This window comes from Psittacula echo (genome assembly GCF_963264785.1).
Source record: "Psittacula echo genome assembly, chromosome: 1".
NCBI classification, from domain to species: Eukaryota; Metazoa; Chordata; class Aves; order Psittaciformes; family Psittacidae; genus Psittacula; species Psittacula echo.
Window position 1 is genome coordinate 49,344,925 of NC_137735.1, and position 13,560 is coordinate 49,358,484.

At 39.6% G+C, this 13,560-nt stretch overlaps 1 protein-coding gene across 3 annotated transcripts in view; it reads left to right on the forward strand.

Moving 5' to 3' along the window:
• Positions 1-13,560, forward strand: part of POLR2B (RNA polymerase II subunit B) — a 31,801-nt gene that overhangs the window by 9,617 nt on the left and 8,624 nt on the right. The window contains exons 6-25 of one of the 3 annotated variants that reach the window (XR_013958872.1): positions 456-614; positions 1,402-1,566; positions 2,102-2,298; positions 3,008-3,127; positions 3,528-3,714; positions 4,903-5,046; positions 5,309-5,448; positions 5,686-5,797; positions 6,168-6,322; positions 6,588-6,786; positions 6,894-7,062; positions 7,538-7,634; positions 8,817-8,911; positions 9,190-9,440; positions 9,527-9,616; positions 9,886-9,993; positions 10,469-10,582; positions 10,676-10,836; positions 12,153-12,348; positions 13,240-13,340. Coding sequence is in view for 1 of the 3 variants with exons in the window: in XM_080638885.1 (XP_080495011.1) it covers positions 456-614; positions 1,402-1,566; positions 2,102-2,298; positions 3,008-3,127; positions 3,528-3,714; positions 4,903-5,046; positions 5,309-5,448; positions 5,686-5,797; positions 6,168-6,322; positions 6,588-6,786; positions 6,894-7,062; positions 7,538-7,634; positions 8,817-8,911; positions 9,190-9,440; positions 9,527-9,616; positions 9,886-9,993; positions 10,469-10,582; positions 10,676-10,836; positions 12,153-12,348; positions 13,240-13,329 (2,949 nt within the window). In the remaining 2 variants the exon portion in view is untranslated. Of the gene's footprint in view, positions 1-455; positions 615-1,401; positions 1,567-2,101; positions 2,299-3,007; positions 3,128-3,527; positions 3,715-4,902; positions 5,047-5,308; positions 5,449-5,685; positions 5,798-6,167; positions 6,323-6,587; positions 6,787-6,893; positions 7,063-7,537; positions 7,635-8,816; positions 8,912-9,189; positions 9,441-9,526; positions 9,617-9,885; positions 9,994-10,468; positions 10,583-10,675; positions 10,837-12,152; positions 12,349-13,239; positions 13,493-13,560 lie in introns of those variants that run through there. The other 2 variants (XM_080638885.1, XR_013958873.1) reach the window with 2 other exon arrangements.

Genomic DNA, 13,560 nt, shown 5'->3' on the forward strand with positions numbered 1-13,560 from the left:
TTTTCAACATTGCAGAGCAGCATACACTCTAAGTGAGATGGTACTTCACTTGGAGCCATAATGTGGCTTTCACCATCGGGTCTGACATTTAAATTTAAATGCCTGTGTAGTGTGTTGGCCTTGGAAACAGATAGTGAAATGCTTGCTTTATCCATGTTGTGCCTACAGCTAACAGAAATGTCTCGGCACAGCTAGCAGATGTGATAAGTACGTAGAGAACAGTGTTCCCAGAGACTTTTGTTTTAGTTATTTCAACTTAACTAGGTGTATTTTTTACTTAATACTGTATTTTAAAAATGGAGAGTATGATCCAGCGGAGTTTGGCAAATAGACTTTGTGCTGTGCAGCGCTCTTAAATTTAAGAGACCTGGAGGGATAGTAGAAACATACTGTGCTTGTTACTTTCAGCATCCCCTTTTGTCAGTTATTTACTAGTGTTCTTGTTTCTAACACAGGTTCTGATTGCTCAAGAGAAAATGGCTACAAACACAGTGTATGTGTTTGCAAAGAAAGATTCAAAATATGCCTACACAGGAGAGTGTAGATCTTGTCTGGAAAATTCATCTCGACCAACAAGTACTATATGGGTTAGCATGCTGGCCAGAGGTGGGCAGGTATGCCAAAGCAGTAATAACCCTTGCCCTGGGGCACAATTGTCGTGGTTTAAGATTGTTTTGGGAGTTTTGTTACTGTCTTGTCTCATCGTATCATTTACTTCTTGGATTTTGAAAAGAAATTTCTTCTGATGCTAAGTTGTAAAGAAGGTAAAATTAAGTTAAAATGGATTCTGTTTGTCATGGATTATGCCTGTCTCAGGGACAAATCATTTGAGGACTATAATGAAGATTCAGTTTGTGGCAGGTTTTAGGGCAAGGCTAAAAAATAATTTTAGAATTACTGTGAATGAGATTTTAGAAAACAAGCAAGAAAACAAGTTACATCCTGTTGTTTGACAAAGGACAAAAATAGGAGCAGGGACCCTGGCTTTGCTGGTGGTCCAGCTATTGTGCAGGTGTGTTTTGCAGACTATGTATTCATATTTAACATCTAACTGTGCCGTCTGTGAAAAGAAATCAGTGCTGTTCATAACTTCAAAAGCAGAAGGTGTCAGTACTCATTTACCATTGCACTGATGTTTGGGAATTCCCAAACATGTTTTGAGAGTAACTTTAATAGAAGCCTTACAATGCTCTTGCTCCTGGTGGCTAGGGCACTCTAGTTCATCTGCAGTCCACAGTATTTGTTTCTTCTTGGGAGGGGGAAGCAACTACTTGAATAATTGCAAAAATAGAGAGTCTTACGCTGTGGATTAGAAAAGCTGAGCTTAAGCCAGAAACACATTTTTATTTAAATGCAAGATCATTTAAGAGTAGCGTATGGATTTTTCTCCCATCTTTTCAGGGTGCGAAGAAGAGCGCAATTGGTCAGCGCATTGTAGCAACTTTGCCGTATATCAAACAAGAAGTCCCCATCATAATTGTCTTTCGTGCACTAGGCTTTGTATCTGACAGGGACATCTTGGAGCACATCATATATGATTTTGAAGATCCAGAAATGATGGAAATGGTAATGTGTTATTTCCTGGCTTGATATTTGGTGACGTGGAGGTGTGGCTAATCATTGTTCTAAGTGTTGTTCATTTTGCAATTGTTGTTTGTCACTTCATTGTTTTGGTAGGTTGTCTGTTAGAAAGGTCAAAAGTTATCTGCCTCAACCTATTCAAATGAGTATGTTAAGTGAATGGAGTGCAACGAGAATTTCAAAGTGTTAATGTGTATTTGGAATGGTCGAGTTCTATCCGGCTGCCATTGACTTTGATTTGTACCTGCTGCCATTGAATTATACATGAAACAGCAACAGGCCTAGAATGTACTTGAATAAGAACTGTTTTATGAAGTCTAAACTGTTTTTTATGTGCTTCCAATGTGCTTCCATTACTGTTTTCTGTTGCTCTTGAAAGAGCTACTATAGTAAGGCCAGAAAGAACTGGATCAGTAATTAGCAGTTCCTGGAAAGAATAATTAGCAAGCTGCTGTGTAGTTTCCTTCAACCCCAACAGGCACTGGATGCTACAGGGTTTTGCTGTATTTTGTGCATTTAGGTCAAACCTTCTCTGGATGAAGCTTTTGTCATTCAGGAGCAAAATGTTGCTCTAAACTTCATTGGATCAAGAGGTGCGAAGCCAGGTGTCACCAAAGAGAAGAGAATCAAGTATGCTAAAGAAGTCTTGCAGAAGGAAATGCTCCCTCACGTTGGTGTCAGTGACTTCTGTGAAACCAAAAAGGCCTATTTTCTAGGGTATGTCAGTATTTTCTGTCACACATCTGCAAATACACCCTGAATACAGATTTTATTCACAAATATGCATGTGACTGGAAGAATGCACTGGATGGAAGTTTGTGTTTAACCTCAGTCTTCTGGATAGTCAGTGATAAACTTTAGGGCACTGGTTTAGTTTTGAAACTGAGAAAACGCAAAATAAATAAATAAAAAAAAGGAAACAAGGCTCTAACATGTTTTGGATCTTAAGTTAGATGTGATGATGGTGATAAATGACTCTCTTTGCATCAGGTTGCATAGACAGCATATAGAGGTTAACTACTATGTAGATAGCTGTTTGTAATGTAAACTCACTCTTTATTAGCACATACTCTTGATCACTGCTTATCGGCATGCAGATGAACTACAGCATCAGGAGACTTAGCCTTTCACACCTGATTCTACCAGCTTATATGTAGCCCATATTATAGGACAGACATGTAGCAGAAGACACATTGCCGTCAGGACGTAAACATTAACTTCTCTCTGTCGTTACCCAAACTTTCAGTGGGTCATTCACCTTTAAGGACATACATGCTGAAGAGGACTGTGTTAGGACAGCAGTATCCTGAAGATCTAGAATGGTCAGCCTTTAGGAAACGGTTTACTGTTTTATCTGTGAAAGCATGTAATCTCTGTTGTGAATGTCTGCAGTCAGTTTAAAACATAAACTGTTCTATTTGCTTAGGTATATGGTTCATAGATTGTTGCTGGCAGCACTGGGAAGAAGAGAGCTTGATGACAGAGATCATTATGGCAACAAAAGACTGGATCTTGCTGGACCACTGTTAGCTTTTCTGTTCAGAGGGTAACTATAGTATCTATGTTTTGTCTGGGGATAATTAATGGTAGAGGCATTGCCAACACTGTGCTTCTAAAAGATCACAGTACTCTGTTGTGTCTAATAGCCAGTCTTGGGCAGCACAGCCTGTATCTGATTGTAACTTTTCCAGTATCTGATTGTAACTTTTCCAGGAAGTGGATAGGCTTCCTCTAATAGTAGGTGGCTACATCAACTTCTTTTGAAGCATATTTTGTGTATGTTCACAAACAGGTTAATTTATTTTGGGCTTTTTTTCCCCCCTCCTCCTCTAGTTACAAGTTCCTTGCTTCTTTCAGGAGGCCAGTGACATTTTTTCCCACATAACTGCTGAGTAGGCTGAATTGCTATAGTATTGTTTAATCATGTTTCTTGGTATCTTCTACAGAATGTTCAAGAATTTGCTAAAGGAAGTGAGAATATATGCCCAAAAGTTCATTGACAGAGGGAAAGATTTCAACTTGGAGCTGGCAATTAAAACAAGAATTATTTCAGATGGTTTGAAGTATTCACTGGCAACTGGAAACTGGGGTGACCAGAAGAAAGCTCATCAGGCCAGAGCAGGAGTATCTCAGGTACAACAGCTGAATAAAGCATTGTAGCACTTGTCAGGTTTACATGTGGTTTTAACCATATCATGGAAAAGTTTAATATTGCTTGTCAGCTATGCATGTTGTATGTTAAACAGAACCATTTTTAAAAGGAAATTTCCATAGCTGAAACATATAAAGATCCAAATAGTTGAGTCTGGTTTGGGGCTTGGTTTTAATCATTTTGGGTTTGTTTTAGCTTTTGCATGGACTGCTAAACTGTTGGTGTTATCTCTTATAAAGACTTTTTGTATTAGAGCATATGCTTGTGTGTCTGGTCAAGTCCTAGTCCCAGGGAATCTTTAGGGAGGATGAATTTCTTTTTTTAAATTACTTGTAGTGCTTCACAGGCGCTTAAAGAAATTGGAGTGGCACTGCGTAATACAACAGTTACATATTCCACAGTTAAGTAATAAGGAGCATTGACTGTATTAGTCCAGAACAGTGCTTAACTGAGCCTGTTTCTCATAAAGGCAGAAAAGGGAAGGAGGTGACAGTTTTTAAATGCCAGCATGTTTTGTTGTCTGGAGCCGTGGTGAGATCATAATTTATGGAAAGCAAAGTTAGGAAAGGAGCAAAGATTGTAGCTGTCCCAAGGTGGTGTGATGTTGATGTATTTGTGTGTGGGGCTTTTTAAATAAACTCTCATGTTTCAGGCTGTAAAAATAAATCTTTTTGAGGAGCCTTGAGCAGACTCTGAAAAGAATGTAAATACTGATTTGCTGCTGATAACTAAATTGCCTTAGTTTTTTCAAACTAGGTATCTAAAGATCTTTATGTCATTGTTCTGGTAAGCCCTCCTGGTGAAAATGCAGCTTTTAAAGTATGTTTATTACTAGTATCATTCATTCTAGTTACCTGATCTGGGTAAGCTATACTACAAAACCCAGTTCTCTGCTTGGATAACTGTTTATGCTGGGCCTTGCCATGATATAAGCCTGCTCTGAAAACTTCTGCCATTACAACACCGGTTAGATGATTAAGATTTTAAGGTTGAACTTAGTCTGAGATTAGCGGAGGTGAGCTAAAAAGTGTAGCAAACAAAAGTCAGAACTATTTTAGTTTAGGTGCATCATTTCTAGAGGGCAGTGATCCTTTGCTCTAATGTATCAGAATACCTGTCAACAACACTTTTAAGCAACTCTGACTAAATGAATTCCTTACTCCACACAGGTGTTAAACCGCCTGACTTTCGCATCTACACTTTCCCACCTGAGACGCCTGAATTCTCCAATTGGTCGAGATGGCAAACTAGCAAAGCCCAGACAGCTGCACAACACACTGTGGGGAATGGTTTGCCCTGCTGAGACCCCAGAGGTAATGAAACTAGTATTTATGTCAGTACTCATGCCTAGCTACTTTTCTCTCTGCTAGTCATTTTATAGCCACCTTAGCATTTGTACTTTAAAGTGCTGACATGAATATTTAGCTTTATAGCTAACTCTGTCTTTGAATGGTAGTAATTAATAAATAGCGTGTGTTGTGTCCATGTCCATAAGGACTTGAATTTTAAGTTCTCGGATCTTCTTAGGGGAATCTCTTGATTTGGAAATGCAAGTGAACTTTATGTTTCTATTAGGGTCATGCAGTAGGACTTGTGAAGAACTTAGCCCTGATGGCTTACATTTCTGTGGGGTCTCAGCCATCCCCAATTTTGGAATTCTTGGAAGAGTGGAGTATGGAAAACCTGGAAGAAATATCTCCAGCAGCAATAGCTGAGTATGTGCAAATGAAACTGTTTAAACAGACTTAAGCTTTTTATTCTGCACAACATTTCAACGGCTTTGAGTTTTTTTTTGGGGGGTAATGGGAGGGCGCTTTTTTTGTGGTTTATTTTTTCTTTATTATTTGTATTTTTCTTTGTTTTGCTTTCTCTTTTTTTTTTTTTTTTTTTTTTTTTTTCATTTTCTCTTTATTATTTGTATTTTTAATACTTGGTTTTTTTCTTCTTTATAGTGCCACCAAGATCTTTGTTAATGGCTGCTGGGTAGGAATACACAAAGATCCTGAGCAGCTCATGAATACCCTAAGGAAGCTCCGTCGTCAGATGGACATCATTGTGTCAGAGGTACAAATTTTACCTCTCGAGTTTGGGTGTCTTTTGTCATGGGGGGAGGATAATGCCTTGATACTACTTTGCAAGTCTCTTTCTGAACATAGTTCACATTGGTTGTTTGGGTTTTCTGGTTGTTTTGGTTTGTTTTGGGAGTTTTTTGGGGTTTGGTGCTTTTGGGAGTTTTCTTGTTTGTTTGATGTTGTGTGTGGTTTGTTGTTTGGTTGTGGTTGGTTTTGGTTTGCTTTGTTTTAAGAGGATCCAGTTCAAATAGTCTTCTGAAGTGCTTCTTTGCTTTAGGGAACTTTATTATCCTCTTTTGTGTTCCATATTTCTGATCCTGGGCTGAGATTTTGTACTCATGGGGTGCTGCTTTCTTGTGCAGGTCTCAATGATTAGAGATATTCGTGAGCGAGAAATCCGCATCTACACTGATGCAGGCAGAATTTGTCGACCCCTTTTAATTGTGGAAAAACAAAAACTGCTGTTGAAGAAAAGGCATATTGACCAACTGAAGGAACGAGAGTATAACAACTACAGGTGTGATATTCCTGAAACTCAGTTGAATGTCTGATTTTCCATCTTGGAAGCTCCAGGTTCCTTCAGGTTGGAGAAGGAAATGTTTAAACTTTGTACAGTACAAAGATGCTTTCTCTGCCTGGTGTCTTGATTTTTTTTATTTTTTTGATTTAAATCACATTCAGGCAGTGGTAGAAGTAATAAGCCAGGAAAGTCCTTCATCTTGTTACTGCTGAAGAGACACATTTGATGTGTTAGCTGAGTATTTCGGGCATTGTTTGTTCAGTTGGCAGGATCTCGTGGCCAGCGGTGTAGTAGAGTACATTGACACACTGGAAGAAGAAACTGTGATGCTGGCAATGACTCCAGATGATTTGCAAGAGAAAGGTGTGGCGTATTGTTCAACATACACGCACTGTGAGATTCACCCATCTATGATCCTGGGAGTATGTGCATCTATTATCCCTTTCCCTGATCACAACCAGGTTAGTGCATCACTTTTACATCCTGCTTTTGAAGTTGATAGAAAACCCACACGTGTATGTGTGAAGAGGTTTATGTACGTAATAATGGTCTTCTCTTGTCTGTCTAGTCTCCCAGGAACACCTACCAGTCTGCTATGGGTAAACAAGCTATGGGAGTTTACATTACAAACTTTCATGTTCGTATGGATACACTGGCACATGTGTTGTACTATCCTCAGAAGCCCCTTGTAACAACACGCTCCATGGAGTACTTGCGATTTAGAGAGTTACCAGCAGGTATGTTGCCAGTTAATGTTTATAAAACAAAAATGCTGCTGCTTTGTTTAAACTATGTCACAAATGTTTCATGTAGAATACCTGAATATTTAGCACTTATATGTAATTTAAAAGTTAATTATAGATTAAACATTAACTTGTAGCTGGACACCTAAACACATTGCTAGTGTTGCAGGTGAAACTACTTTATCTGTAAAGTCTGTTAAAATCTCGCTGGAAAAATGCATTTTCTGCATTGGTATTTGCTGTGTTTTTCACAAGGGGTCACTCTTGACTCTTTTATACCCAAAGTTGTATTTGCTGATATGGGTTTTTGTGTGTGGGATGTGGAGATTTTATCTCCAAAAGAGAACAGCTTCTTTTTTTTATTTGTAGAGAATACAGCTTATTTTGAATTGTGATTCAAAATTGTAATTCAGTCATGCCTGTCTGGTATGTGGGCAAGCTTTCAAAGTATTTGTTCTGCATATTATAGGTATCAACTCGATAGTAGCCATTGCGTCATACACGGGCTATAACCAGGAAGACTCTGTCATCATGAACCGTTCTGCTGTTGACAGAGGCTTTTTCAGGTAAAACTTTGTAAATTCTTTAGCAATTTATTTTATTTTTAATGGGGGTGGAGGGAGCAGCACAGTGAAAATGGTATCTTAGTGCGTGTATCTCAGCAAAACAATGAGCAATGGCTCATCCTATGTGTAACCTGACTTCCCACTCTGGCTTACCAACTTTTCCATTTATGTCTTTACTATGTTTACTGTTCTTTGTATAATGGTTAAATGAAAAAAAAAATGTAACAGCAAAGAGTCCAAATACGTTTTCATTTAACTCTTGTCAGTTATAAACAATCCTTAATGGCAATATTACAGCTTTTTAATAGTCTTTAGTAGTATGACATTTGCTACCAGTAAGGATTGGCATGTTCCTCTCCTTAGTAGAAACTGCTGTTGGGTCAGCTGGCAACTGATGTGACTTTGTGCATTACACATTTTAGATGGCTGTGCTTAGCTATATGGCTCATCAGTGGGTTTCTAGTTTTGTTCATTTTCTTTTGTCCAAGTTGAGACCAAGAAGCGTATGCTTGGGGTCCTGGATCTACTGCCTTCCAGTGTAGAATAAGTATGGGACTATTAAGACTTATTACAGCTCACATGAAGCTCTTATAGAACCTTCTGTGTGCACAGGAGCAGTGAAATGTGGATAATGTTTATCTGAAAGGCCATGGCTTTGGTGTGCTGGCAGCTGAGGCAGCAAACAAAAGCCCCAGAAAGAAGCCTATACAAATTGAAAGTTTTCCACTTCAGCTCAGTTGTACTGAGTGTGGCACTACAAGGTAGTAGTAGAAGCCTAAAAGCGCTTGCAAAATGGGAGGTATAAGGAGAAAATCGTATGAGAATGGTATGATGAAAATGTGTATAATCTAGGAATAAGAACTGCTTATGAGATATCAAGCAGATCCAAAAGTCTATAGTTCATCAAGAATTAGCATGTTATTTATAGGTACTTTGGCAGTATCTGAGAAGTGGCCATCAAAATGCCATCTGAAACTGGTTTTTGTTTGTGTGGTGGGATGTTTTTGGTTTTGTTTTCCCCTCCTCAGTGATGGTCACTGATTAACAAGGTTTTAGAGGAAAGGTTGTGTGATTTGATTTGGTTTTCATTAGTAGCAGGAGGCATAATATGTGATAAAATTGTGATTATAGTGAAATTGAGATTAGAAAGAATGATGCAGAGGCTTTATGTCTTTGTTTCAGATCTGTGTTCTACCGCTCATACAAAGAGCAGGAGTCTAAAAAAGGGTATGACCAAGAGGAAGTTTTTGAGAAGCCTACACGTGAAACTTGCCAAGGTGAGATACAGGAGTGTTTGAAGACTGAGTATTTAAATCAGATTTTTGTGCACAGTGTTGCTGAGCTGGTTCAATCTTTATTTTGGAACATACGAAGTGTGAGAAATGTCTATATTAAGAGCAGGATACATCAGTTGAGATATTTGCATGGAAGTATCTTCAGACATTTTCTCAGTAGTCTCAAGTTGCAAGCAAGCTTTTTCAATTTGTGCCAATCGTCAAATCCAATATGCTGAACAATTTGGGAGCCTGCTTTTATTTTTCCTTTTTCCCTCAAGGTATGAGACATGCAATCTATGACAAACTTGATGATGATGGTTTGATAGCACCCGGGGTACGTGTGTCTGGGGACGATGTCATCATTGGCAAAACAGTAACGCTGCCAGAGAATGAAGATGAACTGGAAAGCACCAACAGACGTTTCACAAAGAGGGACTGCAGTACTTTCCTGCGAACTAGTGAGACTGGCATTGTAGATCAGGTCATGGTAACACTTAACCAGGAAGGATACAAGTTCTGCAAGATCAGGGTGAGCACTGGCTTGTGTGCTTCTACTTCTAATCAGTTTTGTTCCGTATTTAAGTTACCAACTGAATGTTTTCCTATGGCTTACAGGTACGCTCTGTGAGAATCCCACAAATTGGAGATAAATTTGCCAGCAGACATGGTCAGAAAGGAACCTGCGGTATCCAGTACAGGCAAGAGGTAGTGATTTTTCCCCCCCCGCCTTTTTAACGTTTTATTTCTGATCATCTTAACATTGGAACTGCCTTAAGCGAGTTGTAGAATATCTACTCATGTGCAATATATTGACCTAAATGTCACTAAAATATGTTTAGAAAGAGACACAGCTGCTTCTTATGTCATAATTATTACCTTTGAAATGCTTTACAAGATTTTATTTGAAGCCATGCAACTGCTTTTCTTAAAGCTGATATTCTGGGACGTACTGACTGTCTGTTTCCCTGCTCTAGGATATGCCCTTCACCTGTGAAGGCATCACCCCTGATATAATTATCAACCCCCATGCCATCCCTTCCCGTATGACCATTGGTCACTTGATTGAGTGTCTCCAGGGGAAGGTAAGAAGAATTTTTTATGCTGCATGTCTGAGCAATATGATTTTTCTTTTAACTTCAGGGCTGATTTTTTTAAGATACTGCTCCCTGGTATGTGTTAATCCACTAAAAAACAAGGATTGCTTTCCAGTTACAATAGCAAAAGCAGGTTTCTTGGGGAAGACCTACAGTCCTGTAAATTTTGTCCAGCAAGTCAGATTACAGTGTGCTCTCCCATCTTTGAAGATGCTTTTATTAGAAAAATATATTATAAAAATGCTGCTTTTATTCCAAAAATTTCCTGTGACCTAGAAAAAGGAGTAGCAAAATTGTTGGTACTTTGTTAAAATCTTGCTATAAATTGTGCAGTTAATAAACAAGGCAAGATAGGGCACTGTCATAGGCATGGAACCTCAAGTTCTGTAAAAACTGCTTGAAAAAGCTTACTGTTGTCTGAAAGAAATTCAGAAATCTGACAGGCTTTTGCAAACCTCCGTAGGTGTCTGCAAACAAGGGAGAGATTGGTGATGCGACACCGTTTAATGATGCTGTCAACGTGCAGAAGATTTCCAATCTTTTATCAGATTATGGCTATCATCTAAGAGGAAATGAGGTATAATCAAAGTATCATTTCACTGTAATGTTTTTAATATACGTTTGGTGGATAGGAGGGCTTGTGATTCAGTAATTGCATTGATTACTTCAGGTTCTTTACAATGGCTTCACTGGTCGAAAAATCACATCACAGATCTTCATTGGTCCTACATATTATCAGCGGTTGAAGCACATGGTAGATGACAAAATCCATTCTCGTGCCAGAGGGCCTATCCAGATACTTAACAGACAGCCGATGGAGGGTAGATCTCGGTAAGGATGTTTATTAGTTTCTATACAGTGTTTTCTTTTTCTTCGAAGTTTTTAGCCCTTAAAATTAACTGCCTCAACTTTGCAGCTAGAACTGAGCTAGCTCACCCCAGTTAGCCATCCATTTTTATGTGTTCAGCTGAAGATGATGTGTTGAGTGCAGGTATCAAGGTTTTGGTAGCAAGGGGTACTGCTGAGGTGGCCTGTCTGAGAAAGGACCAGCTGTTGCCCCGTGCTGGACGTAACCACTTACAGCTGGATCAAACAGACCCACTCTGGCCAAAGCTGAACCCATCAGCAAATTTAAGAAAGGGTAAAACCTGCTGGGCAGTAGCTGTGAGGGAGGAGTGAGAAAATGTGAAAGGAACCACCCTGCAGACGCCCGTGTCGGAGGAGGAGCTCCAGCCACTGGAGCAGATTGCCATGCAGCCCTTGGTGAAGCATGTTGTCTGACAGCAGCCCATGGAGCAGATATCCATGCTGCAACCTGTGGAAAGCCCATGCTGGAGCAGGCTCCTGGCAGGAGCTGTGATCTGTGGGGTACCTGTGCTGCAGCAGTCTGTTCCTGAAGGATTGTGGGCCCCATCAGAAGAGCCTGTGCTGGAATAGTTCTTGAAAGACTATCCCATTGGGAAGGACCCTGTGCTAGAGCAGGGAAAAAATGTGAGAAGTTACGAGTGGCAGAGAGGAACTGTTATGTACTGACTACAACTGTAATTCCCCCATGACTGAGGGGAGGAGAGTTGGAAATGAAGAGTAAAGTTGAGCTTGGGAAGGAGGTAGGAGAGAAGATGATGTTTTAGTTTTGTCTTTTGTTTCTCACCATCCTGCTCCATTTCTAATGGGTAATAAATTAAACTAATTTCCATGCTGAGTCTGTTTTGCCTGTGATGGCAATTAGTAAGTGATCTCCCTGTTTTTATCTCAACCCATGTGTTTTTCCCATCTTATTTTCGCCCCCTGTCCTGTTGACATCGGGGAGTGAGAGAGCCATTTGATGGGCATGTGGCAGCTAGCCAAGGTTAAACCTACCACAGATAAGTAGGGAATGATGTTTACCTCATTTTGCTATGTGGTTGTGCTGTGGCTGTCAACTGTCTGACATCTGCTTTAGAAATGCTGTGCTGCTGTGCAGCAGTTATGAATTACTGTGTTCATGTTCTCCCTAACACTATTCTGAGGTGTTAAATTACTGCACAGCTTTACTTCTACCTTGTAATACTGCTGTGGTGTTTCTGATAAGTTACTTGTTCACCAGCAAGAACTGGTGTATTTTGCCAGTGAACTCAAAAGTTGTTTTGTTTTTTTCCTCTTTTCAGGGATGGTGGCCTTCGTTTTGGAGAAATGGAACGAGACTGCCAGATAGCTCACGGAGCAGCCCAGTTCTTGAGAGAGAGATTGTTTGAAGCTTCAGACCCATACCAAGTCCATGTCTGCAATCTCTGCGGCATCATGGCAATTGCAAACACAAGAACTCACACCTACGAATGCCGGGGATGCCGTAACAAAACTCAGGTACGTGTGGTTTTCATCAGCCACTGTTTCTCTTTGTGGGCCAGAGGAAACACTGCTCGGGTGAACAGGAGCATAGGGAAGTAAATATTTAAAGAAGCACCAGTACAATTGCTATTTTAGTTTCGTAACTGTTTTAAGTGTTTATAGCATCCTAGTTAATTTGAATGTCTTGTTATTAATTTTACAACGTTGGCGTGCCACTTGGCAGGAAATGCTGTTCCAAGTGTTTTGCAGTGCGGAGTTTTCTGAGACTTTAAAATTAGACACTTGAGAGCTTATTTTTGGAAGTGAATCTCAGAATCAGGAATTCAGAGCCATCGCCCTTGACAGTCCCCATGAAGATATTTATGCTTGCAGAGCTCAGTCCCCATGGGAGGCCTTTTGTATTGCACTTTTTTTTGTTGTTAATGAAGAAAAAGCTCTGTAGTATGTGCTTGGTAACACAACTATGTCAAGGGAAAGTGGCAGCAGAGATAAAAATAGTTGCCTTAAATAGGCTTGTTCTTGTGCTGGGGACTGACTGTTGCAACTCTAAAATGGCCTTGAGGTTACTGAAGAGATGTGTGCTGGAAATCGTCACTACATTTACTGCACATCAGGCACACTTTGCACATTTTCCCTTGTTAAATAGCTGTTGTTTAGGATCATATCCCTTGGCTGCAGGTTTTCACATTAAAAATGTGATCTGGATAGCTTCTGTGTAGCCTCTACAGGCAGTCTCAGCTTTCCTCTTCCTTTGTTACTGTCTGTGAGCAATTCCTGTTAAAGGCTTTAATGCATAACTTCAGGCACACTTTGGAGCCAAAAACCCAAGAAGTTATTTGTGTAGAGAGTGGTGGAAGTTGATGTTTTAGGAGTGCTTATCACAAGCCTTTTAAAATCTCTTTCCAGATATCTTTGGTTCGGATGCCCTATGCCTGCAAACTCCTCTTCCAAGAACTGATGTCAATGAGTATTGCACCTCGTATGATGAGTGTTTAGCCTTTAAAAAGGTTTGTTTTTTCTTTTTAATGATGAGACTTAAGTGCTCAGGTTTTGTTTCACTTTGTGTAGGTTGCATTTAAACTAGAGTTTTACTCATCTGTTATGTGCTCTTCAAAAGTATGTTTATTTCCTGTAAATAGGATTAAAATTTGTAATCAGACTTGTGAATCTCTTTATTTGTGTATGTGTGAAAGAAGTTGCGAGCAAATTGGTTATCAAAGAACAAGG